We start from the raw sequence: 25,048 nt of genomic DNA, 5'->3' as shown, positions 1-25,048 counted from the left end.
AATATTGTATATATTAATAATATAGGTATGCAAAGTTCGCAGATTGTGTGCTACTTTTTTTATAAACAAAATGGCGCCGGAAAATTGTGTTTTTTTCAATTTTTGCTCTATAACTCCAAAGATTTTAACTTTACACCAAAAACACCCAAATGAAAATTCACCGTAAATAAATTCTGCATAGGACGTGTTTTTCCCGATTAACGAAAATTTTCCCCGGAAAATTCGGGTTTTTCCAACAAAATCTTTAATTTTCAACTAAAATTTTAGATAAGTAATTGTTTATCAATAAGTAAATAACTTGGTAATATAAAAGTTCCTTTCGTATAGATAATAATTCCAGAAGCCCATGGCAATTGAATGAACAGTTTAGCAACAGTTGAATTGTTAATTAAAAATTTACGGTCGCTATAATAACCACAATATTTATGATACATAAGAATAACTATGATTTTTGTATAAAAAGACACTGTACCTATCTAATGTACTTTCCAGAATTGAAATTGGACTATTTAAGTGGCCCCAGAAATATTTAAAATTATAAACAATTAATTTTTTGGCTTATAAACAATTAGAATAGCTCGGGAAGTACTCAATTATATTAAATCATGAAAACGGTATTGGAAAAAAGCGGCAGGACGCTTCTTTTAAAAGAAAAAACGTTTAATTGTGATAAGTGGTTCCTGAGATACAACTGGTCAAATTTGACCGGCATTTAAGGCAAAGATATAAACAACAGTATCATAATTTTCCAACCATCACCTTTTTAGTTTTGTCCTCTTTCTCCACACCAATTTTCATATCTTTAAAATACTCATAACATATATTACACTAGTTTACAACCAATTTGCGACTGGAATGCAATATGCTGTTTTTTGTTAATTTTTGCTCTCCGAATATGATTATGATGATAAAAAGTTCCTAACACGTAAGATTTTTGAGTTACGATTTTTTCAAAAAAAAATGAATTACGATTTTTGAGTTATGAATATTTTACTAATTTTTTTTTTAAACAGTCATTTGTAATATATCGCGGAGTGATGTTATCAAATTAACATTTTTGCTAAAAATTGTGCATAATTTGACAACACTGGGAAATCGAATGTCTACGAATAACACATTAACATTTAAATAAAGAATAAACCAAAGGTAATCCTTAATCAGTAAACCTATCTATTTAAACTTATATAGTTCTAAACCGTTTTAACGACTGTTACTTCTGCATGACAAAATGTCTGTGTTTTCAAGAAAAAGCAAGCATAAAATTGATTATACAGATATAATTTCAGCAATAAAGCCGGTTTTCCATGGAGAAGATTTACCAGTTCCAGGACCCACGGCAAATTGGGAGGAAGATTTGGAAATGTATGGCGATAAAAGTAAACCCGATGATGTATCAGAAAAGAATGATTCTTATTTTCACGAAAGCGACGAAAAGCACCTTATTGCATCCAAGAAGCTGAATTAGGTACATGATTTAGTTCGAGACCTTCACTTGTCCAAAGGCATGCTTAACTCTAGGTTCTAGATTAAAATAATGGATTTTTGTTTAAATGGAATTTACTAGCAAGTAAAATTTATAATATTTAGGAACCGTAACCAGGAGCTATCCTAGTTTTTTACTATGCAGGATAAAATGTGTGTTCGTGTTAATCCACATAGTGTTATGGGAAAATTGGGATATGCACAAAATTGTGTACAAAAGACTTACTATATTTTTTGTTTCTAGTTCTGAACTTATGTGTATATAGTATAAAAGAATTTTTATAATAAACAGCAATATTTGATGCATTCTATAACTCAGAATCTAACATTTCACCTGACAAGACAATGTACGCGTGGACCCCTGCGCAGAAATGCACGGCACCTTAAGAAGAAGATAACTCAAAATCTATACGTGGTAGAAAATTTTAGTGTTTGAACTCGCATTCAGGGCGCTTTAAACTCCACGGTACAGCCAATTTAACATCAGTCGCAAATTTTTTTTATTTATTTGTTGACTAGTGTTATTATAAAAACTCATACAGAAGTAAAACCTTTAACTTGTATTCTGGTATAAAATCGTTTACAGTTAGTATGTGCCCATTGAACTGGCAAGTACCTACCTAGCATTTTCGGGGGAACCATGTTTCCCTTTGAGCATGTATTCGATTATATCTAACAACATCGACTTATAGTCACCATATTCTATTAAAATAAGATATTTAAACCATATCTTACGGGGTTACCACTTTAAATAATGTGCTAGTTTCAAACTACTCAGCAGAATGCACTGAAGATGTTCTAAGTTAGAACGAAAACGTTTTGCAATCCATTTGGATGACTTTTTAGATAGTTTTTTAATAAACGATTTTATACCAAAATACAAGTTGAAGTTTTTACTTCTGTATGAGTTTTTTAAACTATGGTATACAGCCAACTATTGGGATTTTCCCATTGATTTCATAAATTATAATAATAAAACCTATCGATACTACGAGTGAAAATTGCCAAAAATAGCAAAATTTCAATCAAAAATTAGGTTGGAGAAAATGTAATCTCAAAGTTCAAAATCGGTATACGTTAAAAAAATGCATTTTCTCGGCTTCCTATGGAGCAATTTTCTTTATTCTTTTTTTGTTCCCAAGTAACTTGAGTAGAGCCATCTAACTAACGCATTATTAAATGTCGAAATTGCTTTTGTTTTGTTATAAAAGATTAATTTATTTATAAGAAAAGAAAACTACATATTTTTCCAGTTGTAGACTGTTTTAGGTAAACTTACTATAAGTGTATTACCTTTACCATTAAAAACACAAATATGACATCAAAAAGACTAAGTTTTCACTCTAATGGCATATAAAACAACATAATGCTATTCTACATCCCACCAGAATGAAAACAATGGGAACCTTCTCTGGTTACACCTCCGAGGCTTCTACAGTTTGCAAGCCATACGGATACTGAGACTAAGAAAGATGAGGGAATTCTACAATTTACAATTCACGTCCCATCTGCTCAGCGCGGTAAAGTTCCAACGAGAATGGTTCCCTTCATACTCCACACAGAGTAAATGTAAATCAAAAATGAATAACCATTTTCAATTTCGTTGCAAAACGAAAACACAGCCGAACCATATTCTAGTCCAATCAGAGAGTGCTGCAAGCACCCCTACCGGTTTCGAAACTTATTAGTCTCTCATCAGGAGGCACATATGCTGCTCTCCCCGATCCAACAAAAACAAACCGTTTGGTTTGTTAAAAATATAAATACACTTAAAGCCAAAAAATTGATACTTACTCCTGTTTTGGCAAAATAAATAATAGCACAAAAAACCAACAATTTTAGATGAGCCATAGTTTAACTGTGTAAATAAAAAGACGCAAAATGTATAAAGAAATGCTCTTTTATACCTATTTTCCACTTTTATCTCAATAAAATTTAAAAATAGATAAACTACAATTGAAGAGTATTTATAGATACACTCACTGGTACAAAATTCCGCCACTACAATTTTTTTATTAACACGTTAACGACAGACCCTCTATAGGTCTAATTTTTAGTGATGTAATGTGACACAACGTCTATAGACGACATTTTTAAAATAACGAGTTGTGGATCTACAAAATACATCTACAGATGCTACAAAATTCTTTAATCAATGAATAAGCTTGTTGTGAATAATTATTGTAGAATTAAAAATAATCGATTATATTTTTTTGTAGAATTATTTATATTATGTATAAAACTTGAGAATCAGTTTTACTTTTAAAGTGCAAACACCTGTGTTGGTGAAATATCTGTAGCATAAAAAATAGTAATAAAATTCAAGTAGACTGATAATTATCTGAAATATACACTATACAGTGCGCTGGAATAAATATTACCCCTCCCCCCCCCTATTAACTTATTTTTTATACATAAGCAAAACGCTCGGACAGGTCGATTTTTAAAATAATCAAAGTATATTATAGCATCAATGTTTCGAACTTTACGCAACCCCTCTTCAGGTAACAGGCATAACTATGTTTCTTTTTTAAATGGGAAAGTACATCATGTGACACCTCATTTAAAATCTTTTGAAATACTGATTACACAAATGTATAATACTTTAATCCTTTTTGAGAGCGTATGCGCAAAATTTCGGTCGACTCTTTTTAAACGCATTAATTTTTTTCGAATCCTGAGAAAACTAATAAGTATTTTTGAAAAATTTAAACGCAGAATGATAGATTACGTTATTAACGAGGGCTGACAGTCCCTATGAATAAACAAAATGTTTCTTTTGAATGATATATTTGAAATTGAAAATCACACTAAATTTTCTCTTTTTTCACCCCTGTGACTTATTAAAATAAACAATATAGGAGTTAAAAAAGATCAAGGCAGGTTTTGTTTATATTTGATTCAGAGTTGGACCACCATCTCCATATAGCTATTTCAGCATCCTTATGCCTCATCAGTGAAGCTCAGAAGTCTCAACTCTGAAGGAAATACAAACAATTCTGCCAATTTAAGGCAAACCATCGCAATGCAATGAACCCACCTCTAAGACGGAATTTAGCGACATCTCTCGTATTACGAGGAAAACAACGAAAAGCCCTAGATGCAAAGTTTACTACCTTTTAAACAATTAGAATAATTGAAATAAAAATACAATAAACAATATTTTAAATCTAAGACTTTTCGTTAATAAACTGCTTTCTGGCTGCATCCCGTATCTCCGGATTTTACAATATATAATCACAAGAAACGACGAAAGTAGGAGAAAGCAAATAGAGGACGCTTAGGCCACGCGTTTACCTTCCCTTCGTCAAGGAAAAGGACCAAAAGACAGTTTCTAAATACTCAAACTGAGTAAAAATGAAAAAGATAAAAAAGATCAAGGCAGGTTTTGTTTATATTTGATTCAGAGTTGGACCACCATCTCCATATAGCTATTTCAGCATCCTTATGCCTTATCAGTGAAGCTCAGAAGTCTCAACTCTGAAGGAAATACAAACAAATATAGGAGTTCTCAGGGACTTTCGACCATAGAAAAAAATGTAATATTTCATTCATGAAATCATTTCAGCTAAAATTGGTGGAGGAGGTAGTCAAACCAATGGGCACCGTAAATTATCGCACCGTAAAAAATCGCCCGTGGGGCCAAAGCCTCGTGGAAAAACTGTATAGAACATAACATGCTTAGAATTAATCAGTTTATCCACTTCCGGACTTATTTTAAAGGTTACTTTTTCCACCCCTGAAAAGGGGTGAAAGTCACCCCCAGCGTAAAAGCACACATCGGCACAATATCACTTGTTTTGTTTAATATGTTGGCTACGTCTATGCCAAATTTCATGTCAATCCAAGTCAAGTGGTTTTTTTAATTTAGAGCAAAAACCGTGAGTACCTACTTGTACTATAAACAGTTATTTTTGCAATAATTTATTAATAACAAAGTCGGAACGAGGTTTTCGGCGAATAAACAATTATTTTGTAATTAACAAAATAAGAACATATTTTGGATAATCGCGACTAGTCGCATTCGATTCAGCGAACGAAAATACACCAGAGAAGACCTTAACAGTATAAATTTATTTACAGGGCTTCTAATAATTCCTGAAAAATAGCTAATTTTACCATAATTTGTTAATAACAATTAAACGCACCATATTTGGTCTTCCAGACCACCTGCATTGGATTCAGCGACCCAAAAAACCTATAAAACCACCATCAAATCACGGCGAGCTAGAATTTCCCATGGGACCTCCTATGTTGCGACTAAACTAAATTACGTCTTCGCCGCCTTTTATGTTTTACCGCCTGACGTCTTTGCGTATTTGGCGTAATGGGAAATACGGCACGGGTACCTACTGAATACTGAATCTACAATTATTCTACAAGTACTTTTGTACTAAACTCGCCAATGTTGATTATTTTTATATAGGGTGTCCCAAAAGTAGTGGAACGGTCGAATATTTCGCGAACTAAACATCGGATCGAAAAACTGAAAAATACGTTTTCAATAATTCTAAAAAATCTATCCAATGACACCAAACACCAACCCCCACTACACCCTCTGGAGGTGGGGTGAGGGGTAACTTTAAAATCTCAAATGGAAACCCCTAGTTTTTCTTACAGATTTGGATTTGTTACGTAAAAGCAAGCAACTTTTATTCAAGACATTTTTTCGAACTGTGGATAGATGGCGCTATAATTGGGAAAAACGATTTATCCTGATACCATAGGTAAATTATAGAAACGGTCTAATATCTCGAGAAATACACTTCCAAATGAGAAACCAAAAAACAGGTTTTTAATATTTTTCGAAAACCTATCGATAAACACCAAAAATGACCCTCCAACCCACCCCCTAGAGACGTGGTGGGGGGTAAATTTAAAATCTTAAATAGCAATCCTCACTTTTTATTGCATATTCGAATTCGTCATGAAAAATTAAGCAACATTTGTTCGAAACATTTTTTAAAATTGCTGATAGATGGCGCTAATAAATCTTATTTTTCAAATTAGAGCGCCATCTATTAACAATTTTAAAAAATGTTTCGAATAAATGTTGCTTAATTTTTCATGACGAATCCGAATCTGTAATAAAAAGTGGGGTTGCTATTTAAGATTTTAAAGTTACCCCCCACCCCACCTCCAGGGGGTGGGATGAAGGGTCCTGTTTAATGTTATTCGATAGGTTTTCGAAAAGTATTAAAAACCTTTTTTATGGTTTCTCATTTGGAAGTGTATTTCTCGAGATATTAGACCGTTTCTATAATTTACCTATGGCATCACGATAAATCGTTTTTCTCAATTATAGCGCCATCTATCCAGAGTTCGAAAAAATGTTTTGAACAAAAGTTGCTTACTTTTACGTAAAGAATCCAAATCTGCAAGAAAAACTAGGGGTTTCCATTTGAGATTTTAAAGTTACCCTCCACCCCACCTCCAGGGGGTGTACTGGGGGTTGGTGTTTGATGTCATTGGATTGATTTGTGAAAATGATTGAACACGTATTTTCCAGTTTTTCGATCCGATGTTTAGTTCGCGAAATATTCGACCGTTCCACTATTTTTGGGATACCCTGTATATCTGTTTATTAAGTTATCTCAGGTATGCCTGACAATAATTACGGTTGAACAAGGCACTCGATAATTCAGATATTTATAATTTTACAGTTGGCTTATAGCGTTGATTACAATTTGATAACAGTCTAACCTTCACAGATATTTTCTGTTGGAAGATACAATAGATAGGTATATAATACAAATCATAAATCATTTTAATATGTTTACATTTTATTGATGAATTGTGGAATTTGAAGAACCTATTGAATATTAAAAAAATACCATCTCGTCCTATTTGCTTATCTCAATTTTTTTCTCCAAAAAAATTTAAAAACAGATATAAGAGCTTTTTTTTGTTATATACTTTCTAACGCTGTTTTGTGTAAAATCAAGCAATGGCACATCTAAAATTATTTATTCATTGTGTACTTATATTTTTTGTCCATGAAGGGGTGAGTATAATTTTATCTTTTTTTTATTGGGTATTTTGTTTAAAGTAAAAAAACAATACAAGCAAATTAGTATCGGTACCCAAAAATCAAGCAACCACGTCCTTGTCCTTGGATAACATCACCATACTTGAGAAACAGCTCGTCTATTTTGGCATCAATTGGTGCCAAACCTAGACTTCCCCTAATATGCTCAGTCTTAATATTACCTTTTTTGTTACTCCACTCGTCCATCTAAGTATTCTCATTTCCGCCATATGCATTCGTCGTACCTGTTTCTTTTCAACTGCAATCATTTAGTTCTGTAAATCAAGCAGGTCTTATGACTGTTTTATAGATTTCTTTTCAGCTGCATTGTAATTTTTCTGTCACACAACACACCAATAGCTTTCTCTCATTTTGTCCATCCAAACCTTGTTCTTTGTTGCCTTCACTATTTCCCACCAACACCACATCATTAGCAGACATTAAGCACCATGGAATGTTATCCTGTAGTTTCACTGATATCTGATTCAAAACTAATAAGAATAAATTTAATAACAACTAAGAACCGAGCCTTGGTGCAATTTTTATATTTTCACATTATATTTATCAGTCTCTGCTATACCAGTCCTAATACCAGTTGATACCAGTTGTTTATCGAAGGAAAAATTGTAGTAAATGAAGCGATCGGAAAGGTTTTGGTTACTATCTAAGCGTCTTTAAATAGCATCTTAAAGGCAAATAGTGCTTATATTGAGTCACGTTTATGCCATAGATAATATAGGATATGTTCCAACTATCAGTCAAAGTAGTCAGAAATCGTCAGCAAACAGTTGGCCAGTGCTAGAACATAATACAGTCGTCAGTGCTATCCCTTGATAGTTTCTGACTAGTTTGACTGCTAGTTAGAACAAACCTATAATGATCTATTTGTTAACTTCCCACTTCCTCTGCCTTTCTTTTTCGTTTCATTAAGAACTGTTATCCTTATTGAAATTGATAAACCTTTTTCGTTTTCCAACTCATCTCTCCATCTGAGATGTGTCCTGTACTAGGAATTTTAGCCTTTGCCTTTTTTTATACAAGCAGGAGGCAGTGCCGGTTTATGCACTGGGCGCTTGGGGCGAGCGCCCAGGGGCCCGGGCCCCGGAGGGGCCCGTAGAGACCCGTTCCTTTTACTAATAAAAAAGTAAAGTCCGCTAAATAATCTACGTATTTTCCAAAATAGGAAAAAAACGACGAAATACCTGCGATTTCCAAATGGATTTTAAGACTGATGACTTTATAAAAACTGCGAACTTTTAAACCAAAAAGTGTTTTCTTAGAACGTTATAAAAAATGTTTGAAGATGGAGAAAAAGCTTATTATAGAAGATTAAATAAAAGCAACTTTCTTAGATAGAGGAAAACCCAATGGAGGCAAAGAAAAGAGAGATTGGCTAATATACGGCGCAAGTGTTAAAGCTGTTTATTGTTACCCGTGCAAATTATTTTCAATTGAAAAAATAGTTTAACTGAGTTTGGATGGACCCACTGGAAACATTTGAATATTTTGCTCAAATCTCACGAAGAAAGTAAATTTCATCTGAACTCTATGATTACATTAATAACAAGATCATCATTGATTGGAGTTATAGACGCTGTCTTGAAAGAGCAAGTAAAATGCGAAGCTAACTATTGGATAAACGTCCTAAGAAGAGTTGTTGTCACTACTAAATGACTTGCTTCTCAAGGACTAGCTTTCCGTTGATGCAATGAGGATTTAACGAGTCGCCATAAAGGAAAAATTATTAAATACAGTTGTCTTGTATACTTGGCTTAATTTGACTACTTCTTAGCTGAGCATTTACAACGGAATGCGAATAAATGAAAAGATTCAGTTAGCTATCTGTTTCACCAAATTTGCCATGAATTTTTTGAAGTAATGAAATCAAAGCTTGTAGAAACTTTTGACGCTGTAAATGCTTTAGTTAAAAACTAGGGACCCATCAAACCTATTTTTCCAGTTAAGCAATAACAGAGACGAAAAATTAGCAATTAAAATTGAAGGCAAGACACTGCAGAATAAAATCTTTGAGACAGCTCTATTGACACTGATTTGGACAAAAACTTTGGAGCGAGTTAATGCAAAAGCAATACGAGAACGTGAAAAAACTGTGGACTTAAACGTGTCTTGGAGTAGAAATAATGACATATATTTTGAGATTTGTTGGAGACGTAAGAAATATGTCAAGTGAAATTGAAGTAGAGGCCAAAAATATTTTTTTGCGAAGACCTGGATATATGCTACAAATATGTTATATCAGCTGTTAGATGATTTTCTACGCTAGATAAATAAGCAGTCACGACCTCAATTAAAACTTTATACTTATGTGAAATATGAAATATATGTTGATGAAACCAAAGAGAACTTGCATAATGAAATTACCCTTTCTATAACATTATGCCAAAAGTTAAAGAAACATTTATAAAATTTGGTATCATCCAGGATGTAAAGATTGTACCTAAAGGTAACATTTCCCAATGTTTTACCTTTACTGCAAGTTTATTTCACGATACCAACTTCTAATGCATTAGGCGAGCGGTCTTTTTCGGCTTTAAAAAGAATAAAAATATATTTAACGCCAAATTTGGGTTAAGAAAATCTAGACGCATATCACTATTGTACTATAGAAAATTAAGACCTCGAGCAACTGAATTGTGATAGTATTATCTGACAGATTGCTAATGCCTAGTCAAGCAAAAAAGTGATCTAATTTTTGTCATATGTATTTTTTAGAATATATTTTTTTGTTTGTCATGTGTTGTTTTGTGTAACTTTCTGTTTTTTTATACGTTTTTAAATGTATTTTTTGGAATATTTTTTACGTTTTCTATTCTTCTTGTTTGCTAAAAATTGTGTATGGATTTTACGTTTATAAATACATGAATGTGTTTTCTTGTAAAAAAATCTGACGACGAATAGCAATTAAGGGGGCCCCTAAATATTCAGCGCCCAGGGCCCGAAGTTAGGTTAAACCGGCACTGGCAGGAGGGCTGGCTCTACATCTTAACCCACAACCTCGAGGATCAGGTACTCTTCTGTTACGGTACGTTCATAACCCAGACCATCGCATCGTATCCACGCCTAGAGCATAGCATCGTACTCTTCATGTTCGTGAACGCTCGCATTAGGTTATTGATTATGTATTTTAGAAAGGAACTACAACGTTAACGGGGTTCTATTGTTTCATATAGTCAATGGACCTCTAAACATGAAAAACCCGCGGAGTGCTACCATTTAAAGGGGTGCGTTTTTGAGAAAGGGGTGAATTAGTCCCTAGACACAGGGCGAATTAGGGTGAGTTCTATGCACTTTTGGTACAAACACGTCTACAGGAAAATTGTTCCAGGTTAAATTTACTATCGAAACATAACATCCTATTTTAAAGTCAAAAATATTTTTTTTTTTCAAAAATATATTTAAAAGAAAAGCAAGAAAAAAACACGAAAGAAGGCAATTTTTTTGCCCCATAACTTTTTTCCACAGGGAAATAGGTATAGACATTGCTTCAGCGAAAAATTACTTCCATTCTTCCTCTTTAAAACGACGTTCAGTAGAAGTCCTTATAATGTATACTTTCTAAAATATGGTTTTTCAAATTTCGGAACTTACAGCGATTTTGGCCAATTTACCTTGGTACTTCTCAAACATTGTTCTGTAACTTTTTCTGCATAGCTCTAGGTATATACAATATTACATTTAATAGAAAGAAAAGTCAATTATCTTTAAAATGGTGTATTGTAGAAAGCTGTGTGACTATTTTTAAGTAAGATATGGTGGTTCAAAGCTTTATACTTTTATTGATTTGTGATCTTTTTTTACTATATATTTAGTTATATACATTGTCCAACAAAAAGGAAAGCTTATTTCATTTGCTTAAAAAATGGTGTATTGTAAAAAATTTTAGGACTATTGTTAAACAAGATATGCTTTTTCAAAATGTGACATATACACATGCAATAGGTCCCACTAAGTTATGGAACCATATGGAAAACTTTTTTATTATTAACTTTATGAAAAAAAAATTCTTTATAAAATGCTCTGCATAGTCTAAAACCTAAGATGCAATCATCAGATATTAAGTTTTAGCAATAGTGTACGAGGTATGTTAAAAAATATGAATTTGGCTCAAGAGTAAAGTACCTTTATATTTCACAATATCGAAAAGTGTTATTAAGAAAAGTTATTTGGAATTAAAAATTATGTTATATTATGCAATTAAATTCTTCTAATTGCAAAAAATAAAAAAAGTTTAGTTTTTCTCAAATTACGGATATCCTTGGACATACTACGGATATCTTGTTTAAAAATAGTCCTAGAATTTTTTGCAATGCACCATTTTAAAGTAAAGAAAATAACCTTTTTTTTATTCTACAATGTATATACCTAAATGTACAAGTAAAAAAGTCGTAATGAGAAATTTAAAAAATAATCATTAAAAATATCAAAAATCATTAAAAGTATAAAATCTTGGAAAAGCATAAATTGCTTTAAAAGAGCCGTATAGTCTTATACAATAGACTATTTTAAAGGTAATTGACTTCTTTTTCTACTAAATATACCATTGCATATACCTAGAAATGCGTAGAAAAAAGTTACAGAACAATATTTGCGAAATAATGGGGAAAATGGCCCAAAAATGCTGTGAGTGGCGACCTTTGAAAAATCCTATTTTGCAAACTGTAAATCCTAGAGAATTTTACCAAAGTTCATTTTACAGAGGAAGAATGGAAGTTATTTTTCGCTGAAGCAATGCCTATACCTATATCGCTGTGGAAAACAGTTATGGGGACAAAAACAAAATTGCCTTCTTTCGTGTTTTTTTCTTGCTTTTCTTTTGAATATATTTTTGTAAAAAAATATATTTTTGACTTTAAAATGTGATATTTAGATAGTAAATTTAACCTGGAACAATTTTCCTGTAGACGTGTTTGTACCAGTATTGCATAGAAGTCACCCTAATTCACCCTGTGCCTAGGGACTAATTCACCCCTTTTTTAAAAACGCACCCATTTTAATGGTAGCCCTCCGAGGTTTTTTTAAATTTGAGACAATAAAATGCCGTTAACGTCCTAGTTCCTTTTAGCTCTCTTATTTTGAACATAATCAATAGCCTACATTTAAAATAATGCAGTATTTGATTATACCTGGCGATCGATACTATGGTATACGAGCGATATTACGGAGCGAGGGTAGGCGCCTCGTTGTGAGCGCCCAATTAGTTGTTTAAGTTTTATGGCGCCTATTTTTCACCGATTTTATTGCATCATTAGTCTCTGTTTTAGTAATCTCAAGTCCTACCGTTCACAGAGAGACTTTTGTGTCTCTGGTGTTGAAATAATTCCTTTTTGTATTCTTTCCATCGGACCCATGTTTATTCTACTTGCATAAAAATGTTTCCGTCTCGATCTAAATGAAAACTTTATTAATGTGAGTAAAAATATTACATCAACTATTTTGCCACAACAAGATCCCATTTCCTATCTCCCTAATTCAAGAAAGGTCTCTAATTCATTCTTTATAAAACCAGTCGGTAAATCTGAACTGATCCAAACAATCAATAGTATCAAAAGCAAATCTTCCTGTAGTAGGTACTGATGGTCTATCGATAAAATTTTTTTCTAATCTCCCAGAAAATGAGTTAGAAGTCCTCATCTCACTAATTAATGATTCTTTTGAGAAAGGTAAATTTTCAGAATGCCTTCATTATTCCTCTTCATAAGGGGGGTGAAATATCTAATACCTGCAATTATAGACCTATTGCACTGCTACCGGTACTCTCCAAAATTATTGAGAGACTCATAAAAGCCCGACTTATGTCCTTTCTAGTTTGAAAAACATTTTATCACAAAATCAGTTCGGCTTTTTAAATAATAAATGCACCACTGATGCCATGTTTTCTGTACTACATGAGGTTTATCAGGCACCGAACAATAATCTTCACACTGCCACCGTTTTTTGTGACTACGCCAAAGCTTTTGATTGTGTAAATCACAATATTTTGATAAAAAAACTAAATTTCTACGGAATTCGAGGTATTTTCTTACTTAGATGATAGGAAACAACTGGTTACAGTAAATGATACAGACTATAGTCTCAAAAACATTGTATGTGGGGTACCTCAAGGTTCAGTTGGGTCCTCTACTTTTCCTTATCTTTATTAGTGACATCACTAGTTTAAAAATCGATGAAAAAATGTTTCTTTTGCTGATGATACCAGTATCACTTGGAGCAACTCAAATATTGCAACTCCTCATGCTACTATAACTTCTGATCTACTTACAATAAAAACCTGGTCTGACCCTAATTTACTCTCGTTTAACGTAGGTAAAACAGTGGCATTATCTTATAAAGGAGCTCTTCAACCCTTACCTCTTAATAACAGCCAGATCAGTACCGTTAATTCTGTAAAATTTCTTGGTATTTTTTTAGACAGCAACCTTAAATGATCCCTCCATATCGATTCGTTAAGTAAGAAACTCGCCTCAGCTTGCTATGCAATAAGATCTGTATCAAGGGAAGTCAATTTAGCATCTTCTAAAATAATATATTTTTCGTTGTTCGAGCCTCATCTTCGATATGGTCTTCCTTTTTGGTGTTCTGGTACAGCTGCCCAATTCGATGTTATTTTCAAATTACAAAAAGAGCAATAAGATATTTGTTTGGCCTCAGAAGAACAACACATTGCAGAAGTTACTTTAAAGATCACGGAATTTTAACGCTTCCATCTTTGTATATTTTAGAAAGTGTTTGCTTAATTCGTAAACATCTACATGTCTTTCCAGCAAGACCTAATCATGACTACTTCACGAGAAATTCTACCTTTGACATCTCTTTGCCGGCCCCGTCCTCTGAGTTAGTAAAGAAATCTATATTATATTCCGCAAAAAAACTTTACAGCCATCTCACTCTACACCTTAGATCTGCAGAATCTTTCCCCAAATTCCGTAAACTGTACCCTTTGCACAAATAGTATTTTTATTATTATGTTTTATCTATATTTGGGTGTCATATTCAGCAGCTTATATATTAAACTTATTAATTACTAGGTAGACTATGCAATTTGCAATTTATTTAAATTTTGCAATTGATTATTTCTGTTTAACTTCATTATTATTATTTTAAATACAGAGAGAGTCTGTAAAGTGGAATAAATTCAATATCTCAAATACTAATTGTTTTTTTGGAAAATGCTCAGACCCGTCGATTAGTATTTCAAATTGTCCTTTTTGACATTCAATAAAAATGTATACAGGGTGTCCCAATTTAGAGATATGACGTCATCGTCGATTTTCTTAAATGGCAACACTGTCATTTTGATAGCTAATTTGATAGGATTTGTAAAGTTATACATAACTGCAAAATATCAAATTTTTATTCTCTACCATTTACAAGATAATAGAAAATAACAAAGTTATATCTGTAATTTGGAATATATTCAATAATTAAAATACTAACTGTTTTTTGAAAAATGCTCAGACCCGTCGATTAGTATATCAAATTGTCATTTTTGACATATAATAATAATGTATACAGGGTGTCCCAATTTAGAGATATGACGTCATCGTTGATTTTCTTAAATGGCAACACTATCATTTTGATAGCTATTTTGATAGCGTGTGTAAAGTTATACACATCTGAAAAATTTCAAAATTTTATTCCCTACCATTTACAAGATAATAAAAAATAACAAAGTTATGAAGAACAAGAAGTAATCAAATAATAATTGAATTTATTTATTTCAATTAAGCAAATGCTCATAACGTTGCCCATTGACAATTTGACAATAATTGAGGGCAACATTATGAGTTTTTGCTTAATTTATTGAAATAATTAAATTCAATTATTAGTTGATTACTTCTTTTTCATAACTTTGTTATTTTTTATTATCGTCTAAATGGTAGAGAATACAAATTTGAAATTTTGCAGTTGTGTATAACTTTACACACCCTATCAAAATAGCTATCAAAATGACAGTGTTGCCATTTAAGAAAATAAACGATGACGTCATATCTCTAAATTGGGACACCCTGTATACATTATTATTATATGTCAAAAAGGACAATTTGATATACTAATCGACGGGTCTGAGCATTTTTCAAAAAAACAGTTAGTATTTTAATTATTGAATATATTCCAAATTACAGATATAACTTTGTTATTTTCTATTATCTTGTAAATGGTAGAGAATAAAAATTTGATATTTTGAAGTTATGTATAACTTTACAAACCCTATCAAACTAGCTATCAAAATGACAGTGTTGCCATTTAAGAAAATCGACGATGACGTTATATCTCTAAATTGGGACACCCTGTATACATTATTATTGAATGTCAAAAAGGACAATTTGAAATACTAATCGACGGGTCTGAGCATTTTCCAAAAAAACAATTAGTATTTGAGATATTGAATTTATTCCACTTTACAGACTCTCTCTGTATATTGACGGTTTATGTAATTTTAGTAAATTGAATTGTTATTGTTTTGTTTTCTTGACTTTTTATAAGCTTAAGCTTTGTCGATAAAACTGTACAATTTTTCATGACAATAAAGCATAATTCTATTCTATCTAGCAGTATATGTGAGAATAAATAATGTTTACTCAAGCTAGTTCTTTGATTGTTTATGCACATTAATAGTAGCTTTGCTTTTTTTGTTTGGATAAGCACCATTGAAAATAAATATTGTTTTGGTAATTGCAAACTTAAAGAAGATTATTTTTATTATTATATTTTTATTTTTGTTATTTTTAGCTAACTTCTCCTGTGGCTGAATCGACTGATGATGACTTAATCGTAACATTGTCTACAGGGAGCAAAGTCCGCGGACATGTCCTTCAGAGTTTTGAAGGGAATGATTTCCAAGCATTTGAAAATATTCCATATGCAGAACCTCCTACTGGAAAGAACAGATTTCAGGTAAAATGTTACATGTAATCCATGAAAATGTTAACTTGGAAGTTAGCAGTTAATATTTTATGATTATAGTCAATAGAAGTAGATTTTACAAAGTCTATAACAAAGTAATATTAGCTATATTCATTTGATGAAATATAAAGCTAGCTGGTTAAGGCGATAGACGCAAAATTTCGGCTCCATGCTATTTAAATGTACTCATTTTTATAAATTATAATAATTTCAAACACATAAGTATTTTTGAAAAATTTAAACACAGAATGAAAGATTTCGTTCTTACCGAGGGCAGAAAGTCCCTGAACATTTCTATAATGTTTATTTTAATAAGTTACAGGGGTGAAAAAGAAAAGAAAATTTAGTGTGATTTTTAATTTCAAATATTTCATTCAAAAGAATCTTTATTTGTTTGTTCTAAGGAACTTTCTATCCTCGGTAATAGTCTTTCATTCTGCGTTTAAATTTTTCAAAAATATTGATTAGTTTTTCCGGGATTAGAAAAAAAAAATAAACACCATGTCCGTGGTGATATTTTCCAAACCGAACATTCGCTATCTTTGTCATACAATACACTCAGTCGAACAGAACGTGGTGATAAGACACAGTGGCGTAGCTGACAGGCCCGCAAGGCGGGGGGCCCGACGTTAGGAGGGGCCCCTTAAAGCCTTCAAGCCTAATACTTCTACTGTCTTTAAATTGGGGACCAAAACATATTTTCCTAATAAGCATCAAAATAGGGAATTTGGAAGGAAATAATAAAGCGGGTATTTGACGTAACTCTTACTGTTTTGGGGTGCAAGTTAGCGTTTCGTGGACATGTTGGTAAATTAGATGAAAGTGAATGACAAAAAGGTATTTTTTTGTCGGTGGTTCTTTTACTAGCTAAATATGATGATGTTTTAGCTAAATTAATCGATAAAAACAATAACTTTAGACCCAAATCCAAAACGAAGTTCTAAATTTGCTGGCTTAAGAAACTGAAAACAAATTGATTAATTAAAAAAAATGTTTCTATTCAATAATTCTTGATATTTACCACTCAAGATATTTCGAAACACGAACAGCTTAATTTTATTTTCCGGTATGCAACTTGCGATGAAAATAATTTATCTTCTAAAGCAGAAGTTGTTTAAAGTTTTTTGGGATTTATTCGCATGTTCGACCTAAGCGTAGAAGGTCTTGTAAATGAAATTTTAAAATTTATACAATCAAAGCACCTTTCCGTACACAACTGCAAAGGAAAGGGGTATGATGGGGCAAGCGTTATGAGTGGTGTATATTCAGGCGTACAAAGGCGCATAACTGACATTAAAAAAACAGTTTCCTATCTTCATGTGCATCCCATAATCTGAACCTAGTGTTGAATGATGCCGTTGCTGGTGTACAGGAGTTGGTTTTTTTAGGATATAATTAAAAGGTTATGGTTTTTTAGTGCAAGTATTAAAAGATAGGATGTACTATTACTATATACTAAGTATTATGACTTTGGATCCATAAGATTGCCAACACTTAAAAGGTTATGTGAAACCAGGTGGTCATCCAGACATGATGCTGTTATGGCTTTGCGTCGAGCTTTCCGACAAGTAATGAAATCTTTAACGAAAATTTCATTGCTATCTAAAAAACGATGAAAAATTATAAGTTAATGCATTATTAGAGTATATGAATAATTTTGAATTTGTCGGTAACATTACTATTTAATCTAAAATACTTAACATTATTAATCTAACATCAACACTTTTGCAATCTGAAATGGCAGAGTTAACGGTCGTCCTTCAACTTTTTGAAAAAATTCTTGATAATATTCTAGAAATGAGAAATTCGTTTTCCGAAACTTTAGCAAAAGCAGTAGGAACAGCAGAATAGTGGGGTATTATACCGGAATTTAAAAATAAACGGATAAAACGTATAAAACAATTTTACGATGAGCTCAGCTGCGACGAAAAAATAACATTTTTTAAAAAAAGTTTTGTAGTTAATGTTTTCAATGTAAATTTAGATATAATATTGCAACAACTTACTAATAGGTTTGTCATGTCTATTCCCAAAAAATCCAATTAACACTAACTAATGAAGACTTATTAAATAAATGCCAAATATTGTCATTTGCACATATTTTAGTAATTATACTGTTATTAGTTGTCGTTATGTTTATAATACGGAGGCCCACAAAAATTGTCGCGGGGGGGGGGCGCAATCTTCAGCTACGCCACTGAAGACAGTGACAAAGAAGGCTACTAAATATTTGACACGGCTTCATGAATATTTTGAGTTGTTTACTAAATAATTGAGTTAAGATGAAATTAATAAAAAGATATTTATCGTTTATTATTTATGGAAGATCCAAGCAAAGAATACACCATGATATATTCTGTAATCCAAGTATTTTGTTGTTAAAGATGTTCTCAACATTTATCTAAACGTTCCATAATAACAATATATTATTAATAAAATAACTTTTTCTCTTTTCTCCAGTATTAGTTTTTATTGTATTGTATATAAATTATTGTAATCACTAAATACATAGTTAGTGAAAAAATAATCATATTAACTGAATTAATCATTTAAGCGATTAAACAAGTACCTAAAGGTTATCCAAGAACATTCAATAACCATCTCAAAGTTAATGATGCCAATGTCATTGTCAATTAATCTCCATGCCAGTGAGAATTTTACTACACGTAATTTGTCGTGTAAAGAAAGAAAAAGTAGGGATACCCGTAAAATATTTGCGCCTCTACGCTCTTAATTAAATTTAAGCAGATAGAAATGAAATATATTATGGTTGTAAAACATAAGAACAGCAATCAATTGGCACAACTCACCACAATTATTAGCGACAAAGAGTTTATTCAAATAATAATGACCTATTGGTTACCTGAGATTCGTGGCTGGAACTGAAGATCTTTTTTTTCGTCGTACCAGCAGTAAAATTGAACATTTTTCACCATGGCAACTTATTGAATTCTGGCCGTGCTTGAGGGATTGAGGCACTGTTTAAATCAACTTAGTGGGAATAGCCAAAATTTCGAATCACTTGCCTCTATATCTTACTTACTTACTTAGTCCGTGGGGTTACAACCCTTCGTGGGTTTTAGCCGACTAGACAACATGCCTCAACTCTTCTCTGCCTTGAGCAATGTTCATCCTGTTCTCCGCGCCCATAGCTTTCATCATCATCAATGGCGCTACAACTCTTCGTGAGTCTTTGCCGCGTTTACTGTTGCCTTCCATGTTTGTCGGTCCTGTGCCACTAATTCCCATTGTCCCACTCCTATTTTCTCTAGATCATCTTTGACTGCATCTTTCCACCTTTTTCTAGGCCGCCCTATAGACATTCTTCCACCTGCCTTTCCCAGAACACATTGTTTATAAGGCGATTGTCGTTACTGCGTATCACATGCCCTGCCCATCTGAGTATATTAGCCTTTATATATATGACTAGATTTTCTTTCCGAATAGAAACTCTAGCTCGTTATTTTATATGCGCCTTCATTCGTTTGTCACGCTGTCTCTGCAAGGGCCATATTTTATATCATTCTAGGGATTTTACGTTCCCACACCAGCAATTTATTTATTTCTCTTTTTGTTGGCGTACGTGTTTCGCTTCGATACGCGACTGCTGGTCGTATTATGGTCTTATAGATCTGGCTTTTTGCACCTCGTGAAAGAAGTTTTGACTTCATTAGATGTTTCATTGCAAAGAAAGACCTGTTTCCTGCCATTATTCGCGTTTCAACTTCTCGCTCTAATTTGTTGTCATTTGTGATTGTTGCTCCTAGATATTTAAATTCTTTAACCACTTCGAAGTTATGATCGTTTATAGTAATATTTTGCAGTCGTTCTTGTTTTGAGACGACCATGTATTTTGTTTTGGGCTCATTTATTTTTAAACCGATGTTTAATGCAGCTTCTTCAAAGCTTTTGAATAGCATTGGATTTGAATAGCATTGCAGCCGAAAATACGTACCCATCCCCTTAAATTATAAAGAAGAATATAATTTGTTTAGTAACATATTTTAAATTTTTAGCCCGCTATTCCAAAAACACCATGGGAAGGAGTATTTAATGCAACTTTTGCATATAAATTCTGTCCACAGTTTGGTGTAGTTGCAGCTGTAGAGGATTGTCTTGTTTTAAATGTATATAAACCAGTGGTAAGTACATGCACATGGGCGTCGCCAGGCATGGGCAGGGAGGGGCAGCTGCCCCCCTAGAAATTCGCCAAATTAAACAATAGAAAGATTAAATAACTACAACTAACAAGTAAATAATTAAAAACAAGGTCTTTTGATCATGCCGCTAAAAACTTCATGAAAAAACAGAACGGCAACATCGGCAACACTGTAGCTTGTCTCAAAATAATTATATTATCTTGGTTTTCTCAGCTTAAAGGATTCATCTGTTTACTGCCGGTAGTGCCAGTGTTATTTACATAAGTAGACCGGTCAAGTTAGATTCAAAAATAGGAGTGAGGTTACAATAATTACTATCAAGTTGAAAATTGGCAGGATTGCAAGTCTTCAAAAATCCGAACCGAGCTAAAAAATTTACGCAGGGTCAAAGGTCACCAAATATGGTTTTTAGCGATTTTCAGCGAAACGGTAAGTTTTATCATAAAATTAGTTCTAACAAAAAATGTAGATTAGATAATTATCTATAAAAACTATCTCAATACTTTTTTTCGTAAGAGCCACCGTTTTTGAGATACCTACAACGATTCAAAGAGTTGAAAGAGTTCTAATCGTCATAATAAATATGTATTAATACACCACGTATCCACCGAGAACGACAGTTCTCACCAGTGGCGCACAACACCCCTACAAGCGACACTATATATACACGAAATTTTCGATTTTCTAAGCCTGACTGAATTGAAAATTGGGCCAAATCCCATCTTAAAGTTTAGGAAAAGACTCGTCCATCCATATGTTACCTCTCCATTTTGGTCCAAGGGTGTGGATTTTACGGCCCTTCCCATTTAAAGCCTGTTTTTCGTTCTCGTCCCCAAAACTCCCAAAAATTTCAAAAATTTAAGCCCGACCTTTGCGGCTTCTGATAGCACAGATCATTACCTTTCCAACGCATGTTTAATTTTGAAAATCGGTTATACCATTCAAAAGTTATCGAGCTCAGAAATATGACTCAATTTTTATTTAAAAAATGGAAAATGTTTGTGGATATGTATGTATGTATGTATGTATGTATGTGTGTGGAAAAGTTACACCGATCTGAATTTTTTTTTCTGTGTTTCAAGAAGGTGTGAGGGCCGATTCAGAACCGGTCTAATTTTTGACTTCTGACTACCCGTAAGCCAGCTAGAGGACTAGGTAGATACAAAATAGCATATCTTAGGTTCAAGGAAAGACAGGAAAACCGCAAATACATCAAATCAATAGGGTTGAGTTAAGCTTTCAAGTGGCGCCTAAGCGATCAAGCTGAGACATACACACTGCTCGCCATAGCCAAAAAACTGAAAAATTAAACTTTGAAAATTTTGGTTTTTCGACAATTACTCAAAATTTCAACCTACGAATTGCACCAATAACTGAGTGTTTGTAGAAGGACTCAGGACGCGTCTAACGGTGTATACCTCATATCTGGGAAAATTCGAATTTTTAAGTTATAGGCTTCATAAGTATAATCAAATCTATTTCTTACGGGAAAAACGGTTTTTCAAGCTCAATAATTCCTGTAATACGTTCAGTTATCATACTCGATCTTGGATGCTGGTCAGATACTACTTGTCAATTCGTTTCAAATTCATGTTTAGTGATCAACATCAGGTAAACCGTTCAGAAGTTATAGAGCTCCAAAAGTATAATTAGTCCAGTAACTGAAATTTTTCACTTCGCAATTTTTACAGAATGGATAGATTTGCTTGAAAATTTGACAATAAGTAGTGGATAGTCCAAGGATCAAAATCTATATGATGCCGAAAGACGCTTTTACCATGGGGTGGTTGCCACCTCATCTCGAGGGTGGAAATTTTTTATTATATTTTGACCGCAAATGCTGGTAAAAATATTAATTATAAGCAAAAAAATGTTCATTATACATTTTTTTGATAAAATTAATAGTTTTCGATTTATTGGTTATCGAAGCTGTTAGTTTTATATCGAAAAAATTACCAGAGAACGGCAGTTCTCGCCAGTGGCGCAGAAATACGCCCCCTACACGCGACACTATTATATACACGAAATTTTCAATTTTCTAAATCTGACTGAATTGAAAATTGTGCCAACTCCCATCTTCAAGTTCAGAAAAAGACTCACCCATTCATATGTCAACCATCCATTTTGGTCCAAGGGTGTCGATTTTACGGCCCTTCGTATTTAGGTCTGTTTTTCGTTCTGGCCCCCAAAACTCCCAAAAACTTCAAAAATTTAAGTCCGACCTTTGCGGCTTCTAACAGTACTGATCATTACCTTTCCAACGCATGTCTAATTTTGAAAATCGGTTATACCATTCAAAAGTTATAGAGCTTAGAAATGTGACTTAATTTTTATTTAAAAAAGGGAAAATGTTTGTGGATATAAAATATATGTATGTGTGTTTGAAAGTTAAACCGATTTGATATTTTTCCTCTGTGTTTGAAGAGGGGGTCAGGGCCGATTTAGAACCGGTGTAGTTTGTGACTTTTGACCACCCATAAGCCAGCTATAGGACTTGGTAGGTACAAAACGGCATATGATTTGGGGGTATATATATTCGGATCAAGAAGAGCCAGGAGAACCGCAAATACATCAAATTAATAGTGTTGACTTAAGCTTTCAAATGGTGTTTAAGCCGTCAGAATCAGACATACACACGGCTCAGTATAGCCGAAAAACTGAAAAACTAAACTTTGAAAATTTTGGTTTTTCGACAATTACTCAACATTTCAACCTACAAATTGCGCCAATAACTTAGCGTTTATAGAAGTACACCAGACGAATTTAACGGTGTATACCTCATATCCTGGAAAATTTGAATTTTTTAGGTTATAGGCTTCATAAGTATGATAAAATCTATTTCCTATGGGAAAAACGGTTTCTCAAGCTCAATAATTCCTGTAGTAGCTTCAATTTTCATACTTGACCTTAGATCCATCAGATACTACTGGTCAATACGTTTCAAACTCATGTTTACTGATCAAAATCGGTTAAGCCGTTTAGAAGTTTTTAAGCTACAAAAGTATAATCCAATTTACGATTATTCCCGAAATGGTTTATGTAGTTGTAGTGGTTACGACGCTAAATTTGATCTGGCAACGGGCAATCCGACTTCATTTACCGGCCATCTCAATTTTTTTTCAATCTATTTCGAATAAAAAAAATCTAGTGTACATTCAATGGACACTAGATCATTTGGGAGATAATGCAACAAAGGTGACCATTTATAAAGCTTGACGTGTGATAGAGGAACATTGCATTCAACTTCATACATTTAATTTATAAATAACTTTGAAAAACTCCTGATACAAGAATAAAAAACCGCTAAACGCCGTAAAAATGAGTGGCGCATAAAATATTCCAGCTACAAAAGATCTGATATGAATATTACGTGGCGCGAAAATGGATTTTCATTTGATGCAAAACAAAATTCTAGTTTTATTTTAAAAGATTTTTCCATAATATTTGCTAAATTTGAAGTAAACGCGCCACAAAAGAGTTTCAAAATTCAAACTGTATCAAAGTTACTCTTTTGTGGCGCGTTTACTTCAAATTTAGCAAATATTATGGAAAAATCTTTTAAAATAAAACTAGAATTTTGTTTTGCATCAAATGAAAATCCATTTTCGCGCCACGTAATATTCATATCAGATCTTTTGTAGCTGGAATATTTTATGCGCCACTCATTTTTACGGCGTTTAGCGGTTTTTTATTCTTGTAAGTATTAGTCTAAGAGCTGGGAGCGGATTTTGTGCGTGATAAGTAATATGGAAAAACTATACGGGGAAATGTTGAATTAGTTGTGTACATGACTTTCACCAACGGCCGGAAACCCGAGTTGGGGCCGAGGGTAGTTATAAGGGGTCAAAGTCGCGGATTTTATTATTTTTTTTATGACGCTCATGATCGAGATAGTGCACCAAAATTTGGGAATAAGTAGGTCATGACGTACCTAAGTAAAATCTCTAGGGGCTCAACGCTGCGTGGCCGACAAAGGGGTGGGGGTAGGGGTGAATATAAAAAATGTAAGGGGTTTTTTGCGACGCTCGTGATTGAGATAGTGCACCAAAATTTGGTAATAAGTAGACCATGACATAAGTAAGTAATATTCCCAGAGGCGGAAACCAAAGTGGCGGACGAGGGTAGTTATAAGGCGTAAAAGTCGCGGTTTTTATTATTTTTTTTGTGGCGCTCATGATGGAGATAGTGCACCAAAATTTGGGAGTAAGTAGGTTATGACGTAACTAAGTAAAATCTTCAGGGGTGGAACGCTGCTTGGGGTACAAAGGGGTGGTAGGCAGAGGTGAGTATAAAAATATATGGGGTTTTTTTTGCCGTTCGTGATCGAGGTAGTGCACCAAAATTTGGGAATAAGTAGATCATGACATTACTAAGTAAAATCTCCAGGGGCGGAACGCTGCGTGGGGGACAAATGTTGTGCCGGGTCACAAAAAAAATAATACACACTGCGACT

General features: G+C 33.2%; 2 protein-coding genes across 3 annotated transcripts in view; one reads left to right on the top strand and one right to left on the bottom strand.

The window, feature by feature from the left end:
• LOC114336475 (acetylcholinesterase) overlaps positions 1-5,648 on the bottom strand; it is a 37,479-nt gene extending 31,831 nt beyond the window's left edge. The window contains exon 1 of one of the 2 annotated variants that reach the window (XM_050658003.1): positions 5,631-5,648. In XM_050658003.1, the coding sequence (XP_050513960.1) occupies positions 5,631-5,633 (3 nt within the window). In that variant the 5' untranslated portion in view covers positions 5,634-5,648. Of the gene's footprint in view, positions 1-3,276; positions 3,622-5,630 lie in introns of those variants that run through there. The other variant, XM_050658002.1, reaches the window with a different exon arrangement.
• A 1,517-nt stretch (positions 5,649-7,165) lies between these two features.
• The window catches only part of LOC114336508 (para-nitrobenzyl esterase), a 60,158-nt gene continuing 42,275 nt past the window's right edge, over positions 7,166-25,048 (top strand). Inside the window, exons 1-3 of the mRNA XM_028286886.2 lie at positions 7,166-7,486; positions 16,262-16,426; positions 20,452-20,577. Coding sequence (XP_028142687.2) covers positions 7,430-7,486; positions 16,262-16,426; positions 20,452-20,577 — 348 coding nt within the window. The 5' untranslated portion in view covers positions 7,166-7,429. The remainder of the gene's footprint in view (positions 7,487-16,261; positions 16,427-20,451; positions 20,578-25,048) is intronic.

This window comes from Diabrotica virgifera, chromosome 8 (assembly GCF_917563875.1).
Source record: "Diabrotica virgifera virgifera chromosome 8, PGI_DIABVI_V3a".
Lineage (NCBI taxonomy): Eukaryota > Metazoa > Arthropoda > Insecta > Coleoptera > Chrysomelidae > Diabrotica > Diabrotica virgifera.
This window is presented reverse-complemented; position numbering and strand designations above follow the sequence as displayed.